Genomic DNA, 23,462 nt, shown 5'->3' with positions numbered 1-23,462 from the left:
TTAGAGATTACTCTGCCATCGTTTTTACAGTCTCGCCATATTCCAACCACCTCCCAGTCATGACAGCTGATTGCTAAATCGCCTTACAGCTATCCCAATATATTGACTAAATGGTCTTCTTTCTAAAAAAGATCCACTTTTTTATAAGCCTTTTCAAACATAGAAAAGACTATCCCAGCTTCATTCAATATTTTTTAGAGGTTTACTGATCAGAGCAACTCAAATAAGCCACATCAAATTTATATTATTTAAATTATTTTACTATTACTGACACATATATTCATTGGCAACACAACTGATGTTTAAATGACACAGTTCTTTTAAGCAGTTTCAGTCAAAGTCCAATCATCAGGCAGACTTATAATTATTTTGAAATAAAATAAAGTCTTACCTGAAATGATTGAGACAAATGCCTGAAGATGCAATCCTTGTTCGTGACGCCAAATTGTAGACTTGGAATTAAGCCTTTTCCCCTTTATTATTTGATTCATGGATCCGGACACCAATTGTCTTGCCAAGGAAAAATCTTTAATATATATATGTCAGGAGAGAAACCAGTAAAGATGTTCTATTTATGACAGCCTATACATTTCTTTAATTCTCCTTCCTTTCACCCCGTCATCCCTCAGTTTCTCTGGGGTGGTACAGTAAGGTTTGAGCTTTTATACATCACAGAAAGACTTCCATGTAAGGTAGAAAAACATGTTGCTTAAGCATCTCAAATATAGAACATATATGTCATGCTAACACATGGCACAGTCCACTTCTATATTAAGATACTATTCTTAGTGTATACTTCTATGGTGCTTTGCAAACTGTACACATCTGACATGTCATTTTCAAAAGAGCGTATTACCCTCTTTCAATCCCCTGACATGTGATCCATACTATCTATAGTCTCGTGCATTCAAACACATGCATTTAACACTCCATAAGATAACACAACTGATTATGAATATAAAGAATAATAATACAGATACATAATATATAATAATAAAATCATATTAAAATAATACATTTTAATAAAAGAATAAATTTAATAATAAAAGACTAAATTTTAAGTCTTCAAGACGTACCCCCCGCCTCGGCATCTAAATCTTTAAGCAGTTCTGCTTGGTACGCCTGTAAGACAGCTAAGGTATGCAGTGAAGCCCCAGCCTGCCCTGCAGACTTATAAGCTTTACCCACTAACGATGAAGTTAACCTAACCGGTTTCGTGGGAAGCGAAGGTGATTTCAATGATGACGCCGCAGCGGGGGAGAGATAGCTCGCAAGCGTCTGCTCCACCCGGGGCATCGTTAAATATCCGTGTTCACCCATCCCCACAATGTTGGAATACATGGTGGCGTGAGGGGTATGAACACGGGCTGAATACGGAGCTTTCCATGATCTCGACAGCTCCCTGTGGAGATCAGGAAAGAAAGGCATGTTGCGCCGCGAAGGTTGAGGTTTCTGTTTTAAAAAGCGCTCGTCTAACATGCTCTGAGGACGCGCGCTCTGTGTCTCCGCCGGCCAGTCTAATTTTAAGCGAGCCACGGCATTAGTGACAACCTCCAATAAATCATCGAACGCGGGGGACGAATGAGAGGGCTCCTCAGCGTCCACCACGTCTACAGACATAATATCGACTTCCTCGGACGACGATAAATGCAAATCTGGGCTCCCGCCCTGGGCGGAAGAAACCGCAGCGCGGGCTTCCGAATCCAGAGACGGGGCACTAGATCCCGCGGGTGAAGGCTGAGAAAGGGGAAGACCCGTCTCAAGCTCGTCCGCGAGATCTAGTTGTGATCCCCACGATCGCAGCTTCCGCTCTGCCTCGGCAGCAGCGGGGCCAGAACCGTGGGGAACACGCGGCTCACCACCCTCCTCGAAGAGTGCGAGCCGCGAGCGCAACGTACGGAGCGGCATCCTATCACAATGTGCACAACCACCCCTCTCAAGAGACGATCGTGCGTGTTGTGCCCCGAGGCACATAACACAGAGATGATGCGAGTCCTCGCTCGTAATGAAACGAGGACACGGGGAAGCACACTCCTTAAAACTTTGTTTGGACTTAGACATGACACACACTCGCTTGCTGAGGCACAAAGAGCTGAAGTTGGCTTGCTGGGTGCTCTTTTTATAGCTTCCTGGTTCCCACGTCACCCGCCTATGACGTGTCACTTGACCATTGGACTGATTTGACATACGTGCTTCAGACGCAATCACGCAGAGGGCGTTCCCATAGCGTAGCTTCGGCGACGCAGCTCGAGTTCCCTCGAAGGGGAACTGCACTTTAAGACATATCACAGGTCAGGTGTGCGTTTATCGAAAAATAATGCATATCCGTGAAACATTTCTCAACCAATCAGAATAAAGCATTCAGGAGCCACGTGGTATAATTTAAAAAATAATGCATACCCACTGTGCCTCATTACCACCTTGAGTGTGCATTATTTTTGAATAATTCAATGGCTGATTGTCAATTATTCCTTACATAATTTTCATACTAAAAACTATTCATAGAAAACTATTAAAAGTACAGCATTATGAAACTGTTCTATATGATTTGTGCATTATATTGCAAGTTATCAGAAGTTATTTTGGAACTCATTCACTTTTATTAAATGAAAAAGAGTGATCTGTATTTTATTATTGACTGAATAAATTTTTATTTCTTCTTTACAGATTTCTTCTACACACTTCAGGGGCCGTTGTCCAGCCTTTTGACTGACATTTTTCAAGCCGTGAACGCAAGTGGCTTCACTGTTCCGCAGATTGTTGATGGATTGCCGCAGGCCCTTCTGTCAACAACAGAAGTTGCTGTACAGGTTAGAGCACCATTCCTATGTAAATGTGAAAATACTTCGAAAGAATGTGAAGAATGCAGGTTCCTTACCACAATAGAGGGCTGGTCTGTTCTTTTTTTGAAGTGCATTAGAGGAATTGTTTTCTTTTGCAATTGTTACATAGACATCAGTAACCAAAAGTCATGAGTAATGACTCTGATAAATCTACAGACATACAGTGTCATCAGACACCTACAGTGAGTTTCAGGTATTTAGTTACACCAGTAACAAAGTTATATAAGCATGATAGTGTAAAACCAAAAAGGACTGTTTATCAAGCCTCAAAAGATCGAGAGGAACACTTCACATGGGTGCTCGACTAAAAGTCATATAAAAAGTAAAGTTGGCACACCAAAGCTCCAAAAAGATTTATTTAATAAATACATTTATTTTAATTAAACTTTCACATTGCGTGTGGCGTTTCATGTTACATTATTTTTAAGACATTTTGACTTGTCTACTTTATTCTGTATATCAAGATTTACAGTAGGTGTTTTTGACGGACCAGATGTTGTCAGACAGAAGCCTTAGTTTGAGATTTTTTTAAAAAAAACCTTAAGCTAAACTTTCTTTATCTGCAACAGCTTAGTCCTCAAAGTCGTGAGATAAAGGTATCGGAGTAAAAAATATTCATTTTTAAACTCCCTAGTGTTCTTCCAAAATCTGAAATTGGATAAATCGATAAATTGATTTTTAAAGTTTTCAGATTTGGTGTTTCCAAAGGCCTGGTTACATTTCTATTTACATTGTCTAGGGAACATCCAGTCCATTTCAGATTTAAATTGACCACCCTTATGCATGACAACATTTTTTTGATTCCAAACTGTCATAGGTATCGTTTTCGTGTTTTTCATTTAACCAGGTTATTGAGATTAAAATCTCTTTTACAAGCGTAACCTTGCCAAGAAAAAGAGCAACAAAGGTGTGTGAATGTGGTTTGAGAATTCATTATTTATTTTTAGACACATCCAACCTGACCTTTTTTTTGGGTTCACACTGGCACGCTCGGTGTGCCAAGAAGTGCATTTATGTTCATAACACTATAAATGACCCACTTATTTGGTTCCTCATCCATTGTACCATGTGTTCCTTTCACCTCCAGAGGAATTCTGATTTCTTTTAACAAAAGATACTTTAATCTTGCCAGGAGTCATATATCCCTGCTAGGCTATTACAGTATATGCTTACTGAATGCTTTGTCTACAAGAGTATCAATATTCAGAGCATTTGAATTCACAAAGCTGTGGTTCAAAGCATAAAGATATAGGGGTAAAAGATGTGTTGTGCTTGTTTCAAGTTTAGATTTATTTCTAAGCATATTTCTTAAGTTTAATACTGTGTTTTAATCTCTAAGTATTAAGTTATGGTCTAAGGACATGTGATTTTTAATCAGTGATGTAATATTATGATTTTGATAAAATATAAAGGAAGAAAATAATACATTAGGGTTAAAACATTCTTTTGCATTTAATTAACATTTCTTTTAAAGTGTGTGTTGTTATGTTGCAAAACTAATGGTAAACTAGTCTCATATTTGATATGCAACATGGTAATTATTTTTTTCCTGCTTCATCCGTCAGGCTGGTTTGGGGCATCAAAGCCTGAACTGCAGCCAGATTGAGGAGATATGGCAGGAGATCGTCCAAGTTGCTGGGATCAGTGAAGATAATGTTGTCTCATGGTGTAACATCAGTCTACAGCCAGTCATTGCAGCTTTTAATACACCAGAATATGCAGCAACAATTTACAATATGACGGTAAGATGATAATTTGCATACAGAATACTACTGGTCCTTAGTTTAGGGTCACTTAGGGTAACTGAAATGTTTTATACAGTCCTAAAAACCTTTTGATCTGAAGAAGTAATTGTTTTAAATTACTTTTGTAGACAAAAATTTAATTGTACCAACATATTAATTTCTTTCATTACTATTTTTGTTGAAAAGGATGTTATTGAAAGTATGATTTGGACTTAATAATAATAATAAAATAAAGTGGCAATTTCTTATTCATTTTAAAGTGTACGTGTTGACATGTTGCAAAACCAAATGGGGGGAACACGAGGGGACGGAGTCCGGGAGCAAATTCCTTTCATTTACCATTTTTTTAACGGACGTTTTTGAAAATGAAGATTTGGACTGAATAATAAAACAAAAATGTGTTATTCCTGTTTAAATGAGATTACTAATAAGTCACATATTTGTAGCAATAGCCAAAAATACATTTATGGGTCAAAACTAACGATTTTTTTAATACCAAAAATCATTAGGATATTACGGAGACCCTAAGGGGACATGGAGCAAAAATTAAATAAAGTTTAGTTTCGCGTGCACACGTGAAACTATCTCGCGTGCACGTGAAACTAAACTTTAACAAAAAATTCTGCACATGAAGGTTTCGCGTGAGCACATAAAAAGTTTCACATGAGCACATGAAACTAAACTTTAGATGTCACCTTAGGGGCTCTGTAGGATAGTAAGTAAAGATCCTGTTACGTTAAGATATTTGGTCAATTTCCTATATGTGTTGCTAAGGACTTCATCTGGACAACTTTAAAGGCGATTTTCTCAGTATTCAGATTTTTAAATTAGGTTGTATCTTGGCCAAATAAACCTATCCTAACAAACCATACATCAATGGAAAGCTTATTTATTTAGTTAATGTCCCTTAAATTGGCAAAATTTGACCCTTTTGACTGGTTTTGTGGTCCTTGGTCACATATAAATAATGAGTGAATAACCCTAAACTTTTAACTAGTAGTGAACATTAACTTTTAGTTAATAGTTTGACAGAAATAGTCTTTTAACATATTACTGATAAATAAAATATATGTGTCTCCACTAGGTGGTAGTGTGTACTAAAAACTGATTTCATCCCTGTGTGTTTCTTTTTGCTTTAAACAGGAGATGGACCCTCTGTGGGTAAACGCCACTGCAGAAATGATAGTCCAGTCGATGGAGATGCTTTACGAAGCTGGTTTGAACCACACCATTGCTAGTGAACACCTAATGGAAACCCTGTTGTATTACACATCAACTTTGTCCAACCTTTCTGTGTCAGAAATAACAAACCTGTCTGACTGGAATGTCCAGCTTTATCAAAGGTGAAAGCAAGATATTCTCACAGTGATACACGACCTGATTCATATTAAATGACACCAAACAAAGAGAGATCTTTTATGAAGATACACACGCTATCTAGCTTTATGAATGTGTATTGAGCTTTTCACTGTGATTTTTTTATTGCTCGAATGAATTGGCAATGACAAAAGCATAGAGCCATTTAGATGGCACTCATATGCCCATTATACCTCTGCATTATCATGCACCAGATTATATTACTGAAAATACATTCTCAGATTTGCTTAGAGAGTTGCACTCATTGCCCATAAGGACGAGGGTTCCGATTCATGCAACCAATGAAAACAAAATGAGTAAGAGTAATTAAATTTGCATTAAGGTTGATTTATTCAGTTTGACTTCCAAACAGGTTTGAGGAGATAAAATAGTTTCTATTATTCTGTTATCTCTGTCTGCCTGCTTTTAAATTGATTCTGCTTTATGTGCTCATCCTTGTAATGAACTGACTACTGATAGGAATCAAATTATGCGTTTGCTCATATCTGGGCAAATCAATCTTTACGGGAACATTTATGTGCCGTCCGTAGGTCATTGACCGTGATGGGAATTCTCCAAGTGTATTATAACTAACTATACAGCTCTATTAATATAATATCAAGCGTTCCCTAAAATAATGAACAAATTGGGGTGGTTTCCTAGACAGGGATTATCTTAAACCAGGACTAGGCCTTAGTTTATATAGAAAATATAACTAGTTTTAACAAACATGCCTTACTAAAAACATTACCTGTGTGCATTTTAAGGCAAAACAAAGGGGACTGATGTATTTTAAGATAGGTCAAGTTGTTTTCAGTTTGGACAGCTCTTAAATTTATTTTAGTCTAGGACTAGTCTAATCCCTGTCCGCCAAACCGGAAGTAATTAAGGTCAAATATTATATACATTATATTTTAAAATAGCCTAGCCATGTCATAAATTGTCCCATCAAAATATTGAATATTGACTGTGGTACAGAGTACTCTTTCAACATTTTTTGCATATCTGTGCATTTTTTTTATCTTTTATCGACAACATTTTTATTTAAGCTACTTTAAGAGAATTTAAAGGGACACTCCACTTTTTTTGAAAATATACTCATTTTCTAGCTTCCCTAGAGTTAAACATTTGATTTTTACAGGTTTTGAAACCATTCAGCTGATCTCCGGGTCTGGCGCTTGCACTTTTGGCATGGCTTGGCATAGTCCATTGAATCTGATTGGACCATTAGCATCGCGCTAACCAAAGAGTTTGTATATTTTTTAAAACTTGACTCTTCTGTAGTTACACCGTGTACTTAGACCGACAGAAAATTCAAAGTTGCGATTTTATAGGCAGATATGGCTAAGAACTATACTCTCATTCTGGTGTAATATTCAAGGACTTTGCTGCCGTAACATTGCTGCAGCAGGCGTAGTGATATTACGCACTGCCCGAAAATAGTCCCCTGCCATTGAAAGTTACTAAGGGGACTTTTTTCGCCTGTTGTGAATATCATTGCGCCTCCTGCAGCCATGTTACAGCAGCAAAGTCCTTGATTATTACACCAGAATGCGAGTATAGTTCCTAGCCATATCGGCATAGAAAATCACAACTCTTAATTTTTTTGTCGGCCTTAGTACACAGTGTAACTATAGAAGAGTCAAGTTTTAAATAGGAAACATATCCAAACTCTTTGGTTATTTTTTTAGGGCGATGCTAATGGTCTAATCAGATTCAGTGGATTATGCTAAGCCAGTGGTTTTCAAACTGGGGGCCGTGAGGTGGTGCCAGGGGGGCCCCAGTTTTATGACATTTTATAAAATACATTCATTTATCATTAATTCTGTGTAATTAAATCTAAAAAAATAATAAGCCAACTAACCAACAGCACTACTAGGAATAATTTTATATGTTTTGTTTAATTAAAATACTACATTTTAAAACTGTTTCGTCATAAATTTTCTTTCGGGGGGCTGCGAAAAAATGCACTGTACACAAGGGGGGCCACACGCTGAAAATGTTTGGGGACCACTGTGCTAAGCTATTCTAAAAGTGGTACCGCCAGACTGAATGCATTCCAAAAAGGTAAAAATCAAATGTTTAACTCCAGGGAGCTGGAAAATGAGCATATTTTAAAAAAAGTGGTGTCCCTTTAAGCTATTTTTATGAACTTGTAATACTAACTACATTTTTTGTTTTATGTTGTTCAGCATGTCCTCAATGGAAATGGCATTGGACCAAATCAGCACAGAGTATCCATGGATGACACCATACGTCGAGGCAATTGAAGAAGCCATGGAGTACTTCCCACAGAGTCTTCTTCAAAACTCAACATCTGAACAAGAGATTGTCATGCATGCTTTAGAGATCGTCCTAACAGGAATGAACTTTACAGAGGACTCCATCGAATCTATACTTGGTGGGAACGTACACTCCAATGCAAGCACAGTTGACACTATTATAAAAGATGTAATCCAACAAATCATTCATATGGAATTGCTGGGAGATGTGCCAATGCTGTATGATATATTGCAACAGGCTCTATATTTGGAAGACACGAGCGGCATCCTATGGAAAACTGTTGAATTTGTCAACTGGCTAATCTTTCCTGAAGAAACTGGAACCAGTTTTGTCATAGAGGGCCTGATAAAGTTATATGAGATATTGAGGCAACTTCTGCAATCTCTACCCACAGCACCATCTCCACTAAATTGCTTTTCGGATACCTTCATTGACATGGCTGGGAATGTTTTGTACATGATGAAACAAATCAGACAAACGAGTGAGCTTTTTGCTTCTGAGGAACACTACCTAAACCCACTCCAAATGCAGCTGGCGAATGGACAAAACCTAAGTGATCTTTTGTCCCGTACTAGAAGCACCAGAAGCCTAGTAAGTGACGTCAAGAGGGAACCTATTGACGACTTCCTCGACCTTCTTGACATCAACTACAACTTCTTGTTTCTAACACTCTTAGCTCCTCCCACCACAACTGAGATTCTGGAAACTGTCCATGTGTTCTTTGCAAATCCGGACCTGGCTGTCATACTGAAGGGTGTTTCGGGAGAAATGACTTCAGGTCAGGAGGAAACCATTGATGCGACTCTTAATGCGCTGACTAGCTTGACGCTCCCCAGCAATGCAGAAACGTTCCTGGAGATGTTCATGAATATAAACGAAGAGGGATTAAATCTGAACAACCTAGAAAACATACAAAAGATGACAGAAAGCCTGGGAAGAATCGCTGATGTGGCCACGGTGATATCGGAGCACCCCTCTATAAATGTTGCAGAAAGAATTAAGCTTGTGGCTGAACAACTTCAAGCTTCAGTGTCAGACATCGTCTCATCTGAAACAAATGGCAACACAGCAGTCCAGTTTCTCAATGCTCTCAATACCATCCTTGCTGAGAATTTTCAAGAAATTGCATACATCAACCCTCAGGCCTCTGGCATTCTTCAAAATGTGATCGGACCATTTTCCAGTCCAGGGTCGGAAATGAGCATAACACCCTATTTGACAGCTGTCGACCAAACAACTGAAGCCTTCTCCTCTATGCTGTCTGGAGATGAAGTGGTGTATTTCAACATATCTAGACAAATGCTCAAAGCCTTTGCATTGCTTGAGGCATATCCTGGAGATATAGACAAAGTCCTTCTGTCAACCAACCTGATCACTGACTCTCTCAACAATCTGCTTAACCTCTCCGGCATCACAACAACTCCAAATGGACAGCCTGTTGAAGAAGTCACCCATTCCCTAATCCTCAGCAGTGCGTTGGCCACCCAAATTTTGTTTAATCTTTCCACGTCTGACTACAGCCTGAACAACAATGCAGAGTGGGAGGGGCTCCTGACTCAAACGTTCAATCAGATGTCTGCTGTTCTCCCCACTGAAACCCACGCCTACCTCAACACTGTCAAATCCATTCTCTTTTCTGCCCGTTTAAATTTATCCAGCCCTGAAGAAATCATGACAAACTTCCCAGAAATCTCTCAGGAGGTTACAGGCTTTCTCCTTACCATACTTAACGTAACATACGATCCAGCGTCCACGCAAATGACCCCAGACAACCTCACTTACATCTTGACAACCGTGTCGAACCAAGTGTCCCAGAGCCTTTACGAAGGCCTCACGGCGACTGATTACCCTATCCAATTTTCACAAGTGCTAAATTCTACAAGTGATGCTGTAATAGCTTTATACTCTATAATGCCTGATGGGGGAATACCATATCTCAATATGACAGTCAACCTCATGGAGACAATGTCCACTGTCGTTAATGAAAGCTCTTCTGGGAATGTAGATCAGGCAGTATCTCTCCTGGTCAACACAGTCAACAGTCTTCTTGCCATGGTGCCACACATTGATACCAACGCCTCGAGCAGCATTATTGGTAACCTCGAACAGACCCTGAAGGCCATGCTAATGATCCTCCAGATGGACCAAAACCCTCTCACCCAAACGTCTGACATAACCCAGCAGTTAATCCACACCATCCAGAACCTCATCTTACTGGGCAACAACAGCATGGAGTTGGACCTAGCCCAAATAGTTCTGGGGGCTGCTAACATGAGTATTGACCATCTGCTGATGATAAATGAAACCAACTGGAAAGACGAGTAAGTTTCTTTGCGGTCATGCGGGTTCTGGTTATAAGTTAATAGCTTGGCCCCATTTTCCATTTCCTTTTGTTCATTGCAAGCCTATTTCCTGGCTCTCATATTTTCAGGCAGCTTGACATTTACCCTGCGTAATTGCTTACTACTTCAAAGAAATATGGTTCATGGCTCTCAGAAGCACATACTTTGAGGGTCATGAAAATGAATGACCTTGTTCCATTGCTTAACTTTATGATTTAACTTTTACTTAGGGTTGCATCACTGGTGATGAATCTAGCCAACAGTTTACCAGACGATCTGCCGTATTCTAGTTTCATCAAGCCCGTCATGAGGAGTCTGGCAAACGAATCCCACGGTACAAGATTTACTCACCTTTCACATTGGGTGAACCAGCTCGTAGGCTGACTAGATACCCACAGTTGCATACACAGTATAGGACCTATGAGTGTTTTACATTTTGTGTGAATATGTTATTACTTTTATGCATAATTTAAACTTGTTTATCTCAAGAAAAGGACGCGTGGGCTGTGCACAGTAAATATTTTAGATGCCCAAACCTCTTACTGAATATATTACCTGCATGCTCTCTGTAATCCCCATATGTGACCTTCGACCACAAAAACTTGAGTCTGAAGCCGCACGGGTATATAGCCGACAATACATTGTATAGATCAAAATTATACAGTAATGTGCAAAAGTCTTAGGCCACCATCACCAGCTTTGCTGTTTTGGCAAAGTTTAAATGTCCATCCATATTTATTTTTCACTCTTTTTTTAAGATACAAACAGAAAATACAGGAAATATGTACACAAAATTAAAAACAAAACAATTTTCAGGACTAAATGTCTTTTCCAGACATCAGTCACTATTTGGTGACCTCTCTTGGCACGAAACACATCTTGAGCTTTTTTGAGGATACTGAAGTCCTGAAGTCATTCGATTAGAATTAGAAATTATGATTTAATTTAATTTAGGTTTAAGAGATCCTGCAGCTGCCTGCTATTGCTCAAGTGGAATGGGAGTTTACCATAAAAACTTGACACTTCAGCTTATACTTTATACAGTTTTTAATACTACATACACATTTCCTGTATTTTTTGGTAGTATTTGAATAAAGAGACTGAGAAATTATTATATATGATCACTATACAATTGCAAAAACAACAAATCTAATGGTAGCATGGTGGCCTAAAGGGGATCGCACACCGGCGGCGCAGCTCAGCATCGTGCCGAGTCGCGTCTAGGACAACTCGGAGGTATTGTAAACCGGAAGTGCACATTAAATAGCGCGAGCTTCGTCGGATAGCGTCTACTTCACAATGCAAAATATACGTTAGCAGTCAATGTTAATCGTTAATGATTTGGGACAAATATGATGTGTGTGTATATATATATATATTTTCTTCATATTTACATTAAATACCATTACCACAGTACAACAATATCATAGAGTCTGTGCTCTTTAAAGCATTAAACATTTTCAAAGGTTGCAATATTAACCAAGTTTGCTTTAATATATGAAATCACTGTGCTCCTTTCACAGATAAGTCACTTGTTAAAGCCTCTCCGTTTGCCTTTTATTTGCTAGCATGCTTTAATAGTGCTGAGGTCGTTGTTGAGCGTTTAATTTTCCCACAAGTGTCTGATCGTTTTTATTGCTCGAGGTGTTGCACATGCCCGAGCTGTCAGATCTAAATCAGCACATGGCTCCATAAAGCGTTTCAATGTCTCTTTTTAAGGGGATATTCGTTGCTAGATCATTTGCTGCTTGCTGCACTGTGAGGTCGGTCTGAAAGGGGAGTTAGGTGCGAGTAATGATGCCTGTGGGGAATTGAAGTTACTTTAGCTCTGCATAAGCTTTATCTTTGTTTTGCCCTCTCTTTGTAGAAAATCTGCATCTTCTGCTGCAAGTGGTGAACACTGCTTTTGAATTCGGCTCTGCCAATTGGATGAATGACAGTTCGGGTGTGATACTCGATCGCCTGTTGACTCAGGTGGGTTTTTTAAGTGGTTTGGATACAAACTGATGCTTCTAACACATGTAATTAATTATACAAGTGAAATACAATAGCTTTTAAATGTGATCCTAGACAACAAAAACAGCCATAAGTAGCACATGTATATTTGTAGCAATAGCCAACAGATCTGTTGTATAGGTAAAAATTATTGATTTTGACAGATTTTCTCAATATTTAAATTTTTTGCACCCTCAGATTCCAGATTTTCAAATCGCCAAATGTCATCCTATCCTAACAAACCATATATCAATGGACATAATACATTATGGTCTAGGGTCACAAATGGTTGAAATAAAAGCAAAGCAATTGGTAGTTAAAGGAACAGTATGTAAGAAATTTATATCAATTAGTCATAAAATGGCCCTGATATGTCACTAGACATTAAGACATTAATCATTTTCATTTCAAATACTTATATTACTGACAACAGTGGTCTGGCCAGGATATTGTCATTTAAAAAGTGGAGTTGCAGCTGTTTATGTTGTCATTTTGTGTATTGGCCACCAGTTATGTGATTGCAGTATCAGTTTTAGCCACAATCCTACATACTGTTCCTTTAAATTGTGATATTTTTTGCAAGTATTTAGATTTGATTTAACTTAACGTTTTAATTAAAGGGGAAATTTCACAAGACTTTTTAAGATGTCAAATAAATCTTTGCTGTCTCCAGAGTATGTATGTGAAGTTTTAGCTCAAAAATCATATAGATTATTTATTATAGCATGTTAAAATTGCCACTTTGTAGGTGTGAGCAAAAATATGCAGTTTTTGGGTGTGTCCTTTAAAATGCAAATGAGCTGATCTCTGCACTAAATGGCAGTGCAGTGGTTGGATAGTGTAGATTAAGGGGTGGTTTTATCCCCTTCTGACATCACAGGGGGAGCCAAATTTCAATAACCTATTTTGTCACATGCTTGTACTGAATGGTTTACTAAAACTAAGTTACTGGGTTGATCTTTTTCACATTTTCTAGGTAGATAGAAGCACTGCTGACCCAATTATAGCACTTAGACATGGAAAAAGTCAGCTTTTCATGATATGTCTCCTTTAATAGATACGTTTACTGTTGTTTTTATATCATAGGTGTGTGCTTTGGAAAACATGGACTCTGTGAAGCTGATTAGCCAGTCTTTGTATGTAAACCCCAAAATGCTGTGCAACTTCGCCGTCCCCACTATCCAGGCTATCCGTGTGCTCACGATCGGTGTGGTGAATGACAGCATCAGCGCCTACGAACTGTTTTATCAGACGTTTGTTGGAGACCCTAGCACTTACAACACTGCAGTGGACTGGTACTAAAATGACCTTCAATATTACCATTTTAAATATTTATAGCAGACGTCTGCATTCTCCGTTGCAAAATTGCCATTCGAGTGCTGTAATTACAAAAATGCAAACCGTTTCATTCTCGCGCATGTTTACCTATTGAATTTTTTATGCTCTGGATTTTTTTGATTGTTTTGCACTTGCATTTTTGTCTGTAGGACCTCAACGCTCTCTCAGATTCTTGGCTTTAACATCTCTTCCCTGACAACTCTCAAAAGTATTAATCTGCCAACTCCAGGTTTGTACCACAGCCGATACAATTAGTTAGTGGTCAAGTCGCTCAGTTTTTTATTTTATTTGTGCATGTCTGCTACGTCACAATGTCTCCTCTCTCGTTCTTGACAGCTGAAGTGAAAGTATCAGAGCTGCTGAAAAACACAACGCTGTTTGTTGAGGATGTCTTGCAGCACACCAGGTTTCCTCTTGAAACTCTACTTGCACTTCTCGATTACCCTTTGCCCAGCAGTAATCTGCAGGTACACCGCATCTCTGTCCCTGTGAAACACACCAAAGCACCTTAGATGTGTTCAAAAAATGTTTTCACACAGTGTGAAGGAAGCAGAAAGAATAAATTACAAAAATATAATAAATCACAAACCTTTCTAAATTTAGGTTCCTCTTGAATGTGGTCCCAAATGTATTTTTGCTACATCTAGCAATGGCGGGTAAAGTGAAAACATTACCTGCCATTGATATTTCTTATCTGCTGTAAAAACTGTATTTTGCTTTTCTGACAATAACTTTACTTCGCTACCTTTTTTATTGCATTTTTCTAAAACCAGCAAAGCGCAATGTGTTCACACGCAGGTTCAGTAAACTTTCTGTTTAATTGTGTATCTCTTTAAATTAGCCTCTGTTAGAACAGAATAAAATATCAATTGTCCAGTAAGGCTGAAAATAGTCACAGTAAATGGCCAATTTAATTTAATCTCAAATCTAAATATTACTTAAAAGTGTCACTTGTGAGATGTTTTAAGTGTACATTTTTTGCACCAGTTACAAATTGTTGTCTCATCTTGTTATTACAGTTCTTAACAATGTTGACAGACCTGCAACAGTGTTCAGACCCCTCGTCTCTGGGACTCGACCCTGAAGGACAGGCTATCTTGAATACTTTCTGCTATATGCCAGTTAGTGAGTGGTACACCATGACAGTTCTTCTGGTTCGGCATGTGGACATGAAGACGGCATTATTCAGGGTAAAGAGATGGAGGGGTGTACAGTGGGAGTTATATGGTATAAGTTGTGTGCATGCAGAATTGAATTGAACTGGAGTAGCAAACAGGATCCAGAATTGGTAAATGCTACCTCTATTTAAAGATTATGATAGAACTGAATGCTTGCGGCACATATTATGGGGCGGTTTCCCAAACAAGGAAAGACTAAAATGCATGTTTGAGCCGCCTTAATTTAAAAACATCTTGCACTGACATATGTTTACATATATCAGTGCCATTGTTTTGTCTCAAGCTGCAAGGTATGTTAAAAAAAACTACTTACCAAAATCCACTTAATTCAATTTGAATGCATGCACTTAGAGGGTTTTGCAGCGAAAGACAGTCAAATTTGTAAAATACCAATGACTTATAACCTTTTCATTGGCATTAAAGGGACACTTCACTTTTTTAAAAATATACTCATTTTCCAAAGAGTTAAACATTAGATTTTTACCGTTTTGGAATCCATTCAGTCGATCTCCGGGTCTGGTGGTACCACTTTTAGCATCGCTTAGCATAATCCATTGAATTTATTTAGAACATTAGCATCGCGCTAAAAAATAACTAGAGTTTTAATATTTTGCCTATTTAAAACTGTACTCTTCTGTAGTAACATCGTGTATTAAGACCAACCGAAAATTAAAAGTTGCGATTTTTTTTAGGACGATATGGCTAGAAACTATACTCGCATTCTGGCGTTATAATCAAGGACTTTGCTGCTGTGCCAAGGCTGCAGCAGAGGCAATGATATTACGCAGCGCCCCAAAATAGTCCTCTTGGTAACTTTTAATAGCAGGGGACTGCATAATATCATTACGCCTCCTGCAGCCATGTTACAGCAGTAAGTCCTTGATTATTACGCCAGAATGAGAGTATAGTTCCTAGTCATATTGGTGTAGAAAATCGCAACATTTAATTTTCAGTCATTCTTAGTACACAATGTAACTACAGAAGAGTCAAGTTTTAAATAGGAAAAATATTGAAACTCTTTTTTTAAGTGTGATGCTAATGGTCTAATCAGATTCAATGGATTATGCTAAGCTATGCTAAAAGTGGTACCGTCAGACCCGGAGATCGGCTGAATGGATTCCAAAACGGTAAAAATCAAATGTTTAACTCTAGGGGAGCTGGAAAATGAAAAAAGTGGAGTTTCCCTTTAAAGTAAAATTACTGAACCTAAACATAAAAGCCTGATAAAAAAGGCTCATTTACAAGAAAACTAGTCAGACATCATAACCCTACTACATTCTCTTGCAGCTTATCGTATCCAAAGAAATTCAGGATCTGGTTGGATTCCTGCTGCAGATGCTCAAATTCCTGACAGATATGATGAGCAAGCTGTCTCCTGCCCTTACCAAACTGCAGGGGTACCTGAGTAGCATTGGAGATCTAAACCTGGTGGCCAACCAAGAGTTTCATAGTGTAAGTTGTCACAAAGAACATGTCTACTTGTTTAAGGTTAAGCAAATTGAACAGCGTTACTTAAACATCTCTTTGGATCCTCTCTCCTCTAGCTGGTAAGAGGAAAGCGTTCCACCATGTCTAGCAAAGCCACCTTGAGCACGATCTCTAGCGCCTTGTGCAGAAATGGCATCCTGAGTCTTTTCGCCATCACTAAACTTCCCATCGGGATTGAGTCTGATCCATCCGTCCAGAACTACCAGGAGAGAGAGCAACTCATCGAGAAGTTCAAAATCCCGAAAGATGCCAGTATGAGAGCTTTTTCTGAATGTGCAGTTCAGAGATATGATAATGAACTGTCAAGAATCTGCTTACAGCATATAGATTGAATAAGTCCTGTGGTCAAGTTTAATTAATATACTGCTTATGTTCTGGTCTCCAGGTCCTTTCTGTATGAACCTCTATTTGGATATGGTGAACACAACAGGGGGTGCTGTGGCCTGGGCCTTCCTTAAGCCCATGCTTGTGGGACAAGTCCTGTACTCCCCAGACACGCAATTGACACGAGAAGTCATCAGAAGGGTAATGGTTTAAAATATTCTGATAAATAATGATTTTTTTACATTTATGTATTTTATCCAAAGCGTATGCGTCACATGTGTAGATTATCTTATTTAGAGGTTAAAGTCGGGTATCCCAACTCCAATTTTGCCAAGGTGTGGGTGTTAGAAGTCTGATAACTCAACTGAGAAAATACATTTCATGAAATAGACTCCACATGGCCATGCCTTACAGTGAATTTACATTTTTTAATGGGGTTTTCAGCTTTTCTTCCTTTTGGTCATATCACTGTAACGCATGGCCTCTCACCTCTGTTGCTTTATTCTTTTCTGAATCAGTACTGTGACGGCGCTATGGGCCATGCAAGTGAATGTAACGAATCAATATTTTCTTCTTTCTGTCCTGCAGTCAAATTCAACACTGAATCAGTTTGGTGATCTGAAGCTGTATGCCGCGGAGTGGTTACAGTCATCGGCCTACGTTATGCAGTCGGCTGACATTCTGGCGAAAACGTTGCCAATTCTTCAGGTATGCTAGAACGTTTAAGAGTAAATCAATGAAAACAAAACCCCATAAAGCAAACTCTAACCAATGTTTTATCTAACTGCTCCTCACAGAACTCTCTACGCAGTCCGTTCGTCCAAAACTTCATTCAGGTCGAGACTGGTATCGATGTCGCACAGTTGAGTGCAACGCTTAACCAATTCTGTAAGTTTGAACCTTACAATTTCATAATGCATAATGGTAGCACTGTTGCCTCCCAGCAAGAAAGTCTCCAGTTCGAGCCCCAGCTAGGTCAGGTGGCCTTTCTGGGTAGGGTTTACCCTGGGTACTCCGGTTAACTCCCACAGGCCAAAAAAAATGCAAGTTAAATGAATTGAAGATGCCAACCATTAAAGATTAACCAGTTCTTTCCATGAATATAGCCATAGATGCTGGAATGGGCGTGAAGAATAATAAAGAAAGAAAGATAATGCATGCATCAGGTTATTTCAACAGAAAAGTTTTTAAATTACACCTATTATGCAAATCCACTTTTACTTTTAACTCTTTCACCGCCATTGACACGTTATCTCGTCAATTAAAAGAAAACACTCCCCTGCCAATGACGAATATTCCGGCTTTCTGCAATACCGCTATTTTCGCAACTTCCTAAGGACTGAATGGGGCTAGGCTAAATGCTAACACATTCACCAGGTGCTGTACAAAGATTAAGTGCACGCATTGAAAAAAGATGTATTAATGTGTCTAAGTTGAGGTAAGAACATAGTAAAATATAGAAAAACTGTGGTGTTTTCCTTTAAGCAAACATTTTTGGCACTATACATAACTAAAAGATTGTTATGTAAATGGCAAACCCGGAAGTTTCACCATAGAGCAAGTAGCTGCATGTGCGTGTATGTTTTGGAATTATCACTTTTTAAAAAAAATGCTGGCGGCAAAAGAGTTAAGGTGTTTGGACATAAATGTGTGCGGGCAGTGTGAACACAACCATCCTACAATGAAAAAACCCACCTACTCCTTCTTTAGGTATGCCCATTAAACAAAAGCAGTCTTATTAGACATGCTGTTTTGATTCTCTTGTTAATGTGATGTCACATTGATAAAGTCCCACCCACTGCCACTGCCTGATATTCCTGCATTACCATAGTTCCACTCTCAGTGAGTTGTATGCCATATTTCAATAGGGTCTGATCATTTTGCTCATTTTGCATTAGCTCATTTGAATTTAAAGGTACAGCGCAAGGACAATGCAGTAATAAATGATCTGTGGGGTATTTTGAGCTAAAACTTTCATTCTTTCACACTTTTACATTCTGGGAACACCTGTGACTTATATTACATCTTGTAAAAATGGCCATAATAGGTGGCCTTTAAAGGGCCGCTAACCTAGGTGTTTTCAGCAATATAAAAATAGTCTTTGGTATTCCCAGAATGTGTCTGTAAAGTTTCAGCTCAAAATACACCACAGACCTTTTATTATGCAATGTTGAACATAGCCATTTGTGGCTGCAATGAAAAACGCTCTGTTTTTCTTAAAATGCAAAGAAAGTTTCTGTTCCCCTCCCCATATGCAAAGTAGGGGGTTGAGCGCTTACACATGTGCTTTGGACTACATCAAAACATGTGTCTCAGGTAGAAGATTGAACTGTGAGCGGTTATGGTTGGAGGCGTAATAAATGTGACATCACATTGATAGGGGATTTGTGTGACTGTTGCAGTTTAAAGGAGATTACACACAGAAGAATAGATGGATTTGAAAGTTTTCTGAAATAAACACATTTAAAAGTGCATAGGTTTTAGGTTAGGGGAGCTTTAACATACAAATCATAACTGCTGCTGATGGTACATTGATCATTCTGAGCTATCTGTGTTGAGACCTTTTTTATTGATTTCATTTTTTTATGTTGGAGAGGATGCCAGCGGTACTTAAACCAACAACTGTTATTTCACCCAGAAAGTTGGCAAAAATACTCACAATAAAAGTGCAGCAGTCGGCAAAAAAGTAGTTAAGCACAAGGCTTCAGAAGCACACGTAAACGTGATTGTTGCCTCTACTATTACAAAAAAATCTTCAATTCATCTCACATGCTCATTTCAACACTCACAGAAACAATTTTCTTGTGCAGTCGAGTGGATCCTTTCCTACAAATGCAAAACACAACCTGTAGTGGTCTAACAGATTTTCCCTCTCGTTTTGTAAAGCGAACATGACTGTTCTTTTGGAAAAAAACAAGTTCATCATGGACCAGATCACCACCCTTTCCAACCTGATGATGAATCTCTCCTCCTGTGTGAACTTCGACCGATACAGAGGCTTCAACTCTACCGACGAGCTCGAAGTACGCGCCCAGAAACTGGCTCAAAACCGAGAGCTCTACGCCAGTGAGTACACACTTATCACAAGATCCCACTTCTCCTGACTGCTCAACTCAAGCGATAGTCTCAGTTGAAGACATCACACATACTGAAGAGCCATCAGGCTATAAAACCTGTAATATAATACATTCGATTCCTTTCCATTGAGATAGAGATTCCCACTGTTATCGATGAGCAGCATGTCTCTAGGGTTACCATGACGACAGAGAGGCAGCCTCTAGACCCCTTGTTCAAGAGCCATGCTTTTTTTCTAAATTTTCACAGGCATCATCTTTAAACTTCCCTCGGGGTCCTCGAACTCCAGCCTGCCCCCTGCAATTGACTACACCATCCGCATGAATATCGAAAACTCAATGCGTACCGACCGTGTGCGAAATCCCTTCTGGGTAAAGGATGCCTACATCTCAGCCACTAACACCATGCGGTACAGCCGAGGCTTTGTGTACCTGCAGGAGAGCATTGAGAGGTCCATCATTGAAATGCAGACTGGCAAACCCATGGACGGGCCCGCGGTACAGATGCAGGCCTTCCCGTATCCCTGTTACTACAAAGATGAGTAAGTGTTTTATAAGCACACACCCTCTGCAAACTACACATAACAGAACGAGCCTAACAGTATAGATGATGTGTTATATTGTAAACGTAGTCATAGCAGACGATTAATATGACTTTAGATAGCGATACCACAAGATAAGTTTGATAAGATCTATTTTAGTAACTTTATACTGATTCAAATTTAAAGGGGACACATAATGAAAATTTGTCTTTTTCCATGTTTAAATTCTATAATTGGGTCCCTAGTGCTTCTATCAACCTTTAAAATGTGGAAAAGGTCAACCCAGTAACTTAATTTTGGTAAACCATTCTCTGCAAACGTGTGAAAAAATTGGTAATTGAGATTTGGCTCCCCTTGTGATGTCAGAAGGGGATAATACCGCCCCTTAATCTGCATATCTAACCACAGCACTGCCATTTAGTGCAGAGATCAGCTCATTTGCAATTTAAGGACACACCCAAAACGGCCCATTTTTTTCTCACACCTACAAAGTGGCAATTTTAACATGTTATAATAAATTATCTGTGGGGTATTTTGAGCTAGAACTTCACATATGCACTCTGGAAATACCAAATATTTATTTGACATAATAAAAAAGTCTTGTTAAATGTCCCCTTTAAGCAATGAAAATATTTGTATTTATCTGATACTGAGTTTTGCTTGAAATCAAATGTTCCCAATTTTGTGACTCAAAACCAGTCAGTCACCGTGGCAGCCAGTGACTTCTCTTTCGAGGGGCGCAAATTCAAAATATGTGGCTCGTCAGGTCAAAATATGCGTTCGGTGTGTCATGTGAACCCATGTGCATCATGCGCAATATCAAAATACGTCCCCGCTGCACACGCGTCGAAAGGGTTTATGATAAAAGAGATGCTCACGTTCACAAAATACTCGTTAGACACTAACTTAACACTAAACTCTGATTACACATGAGATTAAGCGAGTATCTGGCAAACGCGGGCATCTCTTTTATCATAAACCCCTTCGAAGTGTCTGCAGCAGGCACGTATTTTACATGAAGTGAGATGCGCATAGGTTCACATGACAAGCCAAACACATATTTTGACACGATGAGCCACACACATGATGGGATAAATACAAGGTCTGTATCGTGCACCCTCGAAAAAGAAGTCACCGGCTGCCACTGGTCAGTCACCTTGTTTGTTAATGTTTGCAAGGGAATGTATGTGCTCTTACATCAGTTAATCTCAGATCTTTCTGCTTTCCAGATATCTAAACAGCATCGCTTTTGCCTTCCCAATGGCTCTCATGATTTCTTGGGTTCTGTTTGTTGCCAACTTTGTGAAGAAACTCGTCCACGAGAGAGAGCTGCGACTGCATGAGTACAGAACCAAAACCTATTTTACGTTATTGGCAATGTGTTCCTGACGAGTGCTAGGGCACTTGTGTTTTCAGGTGGTTGCCTATTAGCCTAAGTCAAATGACCCATAATAAATATTAAATACCTCTTCTTAAAGGGACATTCCACTTATTTTGAAGATATGCTTATTTTCCAACTCCCCTTGAGTTACAATTTCATTCTTACAGTTTTGAAATCCATTCAGCTGATCTCCGGGTCTGGCGCTAGCACTTTTGGCATAGCATAGCACAATCCATTGAATCTGATTAGACCATTAGCATCGCGCTAAAAAGTAACCAAAGAGTTTCGATATTTTTCCTATATTTAAAACGTAACTTTTCTGTCATTACATCGTGTACTAAGACAGACAGAAAATTTTATGCTGCGATTTTCTAGGCAGATATGGTTAGGAACTGTACTCTCATTCTGGCTTAATAATCAAGGACTTTGCTGATGTAACATGGCTGCAGCAGGTGTAATGATATTATGCAGTGCCCGAAAATAGTCCCCTTGGTTACTTTCAATGGCAGGGGATTATTTTTGGGCACTATGTAATATCACTACGCTTGCTGCAGTCATGTTACATCAACAAAGTCCTTGATTATTACAGCAGAATGAGATTATAGCCATATCTGCCTAGAAAATAGCAACTTTTAATTTCTGTCGGTCCTAGCACAAGATGCAACTACAGAAGAGTCAAGTTTTAAATAGGAAAAATATTGAAACTCTTTGGGGCTTTTTTGAGTGCGATGCTAATGGTCTAATAAGATTCGATGGATTGTGCTAAGCTATGCTGAAAGTGCTGGCGCCGGACCCGGGGATCGGCTGAATGGATTCCAAAACGGCAAAAATCAAATGTAGGAGAGCTGGAAAATTAGCATATTTAAAAAAAACACATGAATCGAGGTACAATTTACAATTTATGCAAAGTTTGATACTTAATGTAAAGGAATCTGAACAAATTCCTATCCACAAATAAGACACTAAACAAGTGCATTCAAGCAATAGGTCTGCTGTATTTGCAAAACTGTAAACTTTCTTTTCATCTCACAGTACATGAAAATGATGGGGGTCAATCCCATGAGCCACTTCTTCGCCTGGTTCATCGAGAGCGCAGTGTTCCTGCTGGCCACCGTTTTCCTGCTTACCATCATTTTGAAAGCGGGCGGCATCCTCCCTCACAGCGACGGCTTTGTGCTCTTACTCTACTTGTGTGACTACGGCCTCAGCGTCCTCGCCATCAGCTTCCTGGTCAGCTCCTTCTTCGATAAGACCAACATCGCCGGGCTAAGCGGCAGCCTTATCTACGTCATCTGCTTCTTTCCCTTCCTCGTGCTGATTAACCTGGAGGACAACCTCTCGTTCTCTGTGAAGAGCGCTCTGAGTCAGTGCAGTGCAATACAAAATAATTGCCTTGTCATATTTAGAGATAAGTTGAAACAAAAGGATAGATGTGTGTTGTCAATGAAAATTGCAGAATCCAATAATTATATATTGGCTGATTAACATGTTAATCCAGTGGTTCTCAAACTGGGGACCCTGAGATGGTGCCAGGGGGCCCCAGTTTAATGACATTTATCAAAATACATTCATT

The 23,462-nt window shown here is 39.1% G+C and overlaps 1 protein-coding gene across 1 annotated transcript in view; it reads left to right on the top strand.

Moving 5' to 3' along the window:
- The window catches only part of abca12 (ATP-binding cassette, sub-family A (ABC1), member 12), a 105,919-nt gene that overhangs the window by 44,259 nt on the left and 38,198 nt on the right, over window positions 1-23,462 (top strand). Inside the window, exons 30-48 of the mRNA XM_073854620.1 lie at window positions 2,668-2,810; window positions 4,409-4,585; window positions 5,732-5,931; window positions 8,137-10,548; window positions 10,800-10,903; window positions 12,437-12,543; window positions 13,651-13,859; window positions 14,052-14,131; window positions 14,239-14,369; window positions 14,922-15,092; window positions 16,368-16,532; window positions 16,625-16,820; window positions 16,954-17,093; window positions 17,481-17,600; window positions 17,690-17,780; window positions 19,779-19,958; window positions 20,217-20,508; window positions 21,738-21,856; window positions 22,926-23,255. Coding sequence (XP_073710721.1) covers window positions 2,668-2,810; window positions 4,409-4,585; window positions 5,732-5,931; window positions 8,137-10,548; window positions 10,800-10,903; window positions 12,437-12,543; window positions 13,651-13,859; window positions 14,052-14,131; window positions 14,239-14,369; window positions 14,922-15,092; window positions 16,368-16,532; window positions 16,625-16,820; window positions 16,954-17,093; window positions 17,481-17,600; window positions 17,690-17,780; window positions 19,779-19,958; window positions 20,217-20,508; window positions 21,738-21,856; window positions 22,926-23,255 — 5,367 coding nt within the window. The remainder of the gene's footprint in view (window positions 1-2,667; window positions 2,811-4,408; window positions 4,586-5,731; window positions 5,932-8,136; window positions 10,549-10,799; window positions 10,904-12,436; window positions 12,544-13,650; window positions 13,860-14,051; window positions 14,132-14,238; window positions 14,370-14,921; window positions 15,093-16,367; window positions 16,533-16,624; window positions 16,821-16,953; window positions 17,094-17,480; window positions 17,601-17,689; window positions 17,781-19,778; window positions 19,959-20,216; window positions 20,509-21,737; window positions 21,857-22,925; window positions 23,256-23,462) is intronic.

This window comes from Misgurnus anguillicaudatus, chromosome 17 (genome assembly GCF_027580225.2).
Source record: "Misgurnus anguillicaudatus chromosome 17, ASM2758022v2, whole genome shotgun sequence".
NCBI classification, from domain to species: domain Eukaryota; kingdom Metazoa; phylum Chordata; class Actinopteri; order Cypriniformes; family Cobitidae; genus Misgurnus; species Misgurnus anguillicaudatus.
The sequence above is the reverse complement of the archived record's forward strand: the minus strand, read 5'-3'. Positions and strand labels throughout refer to the sequence as shown.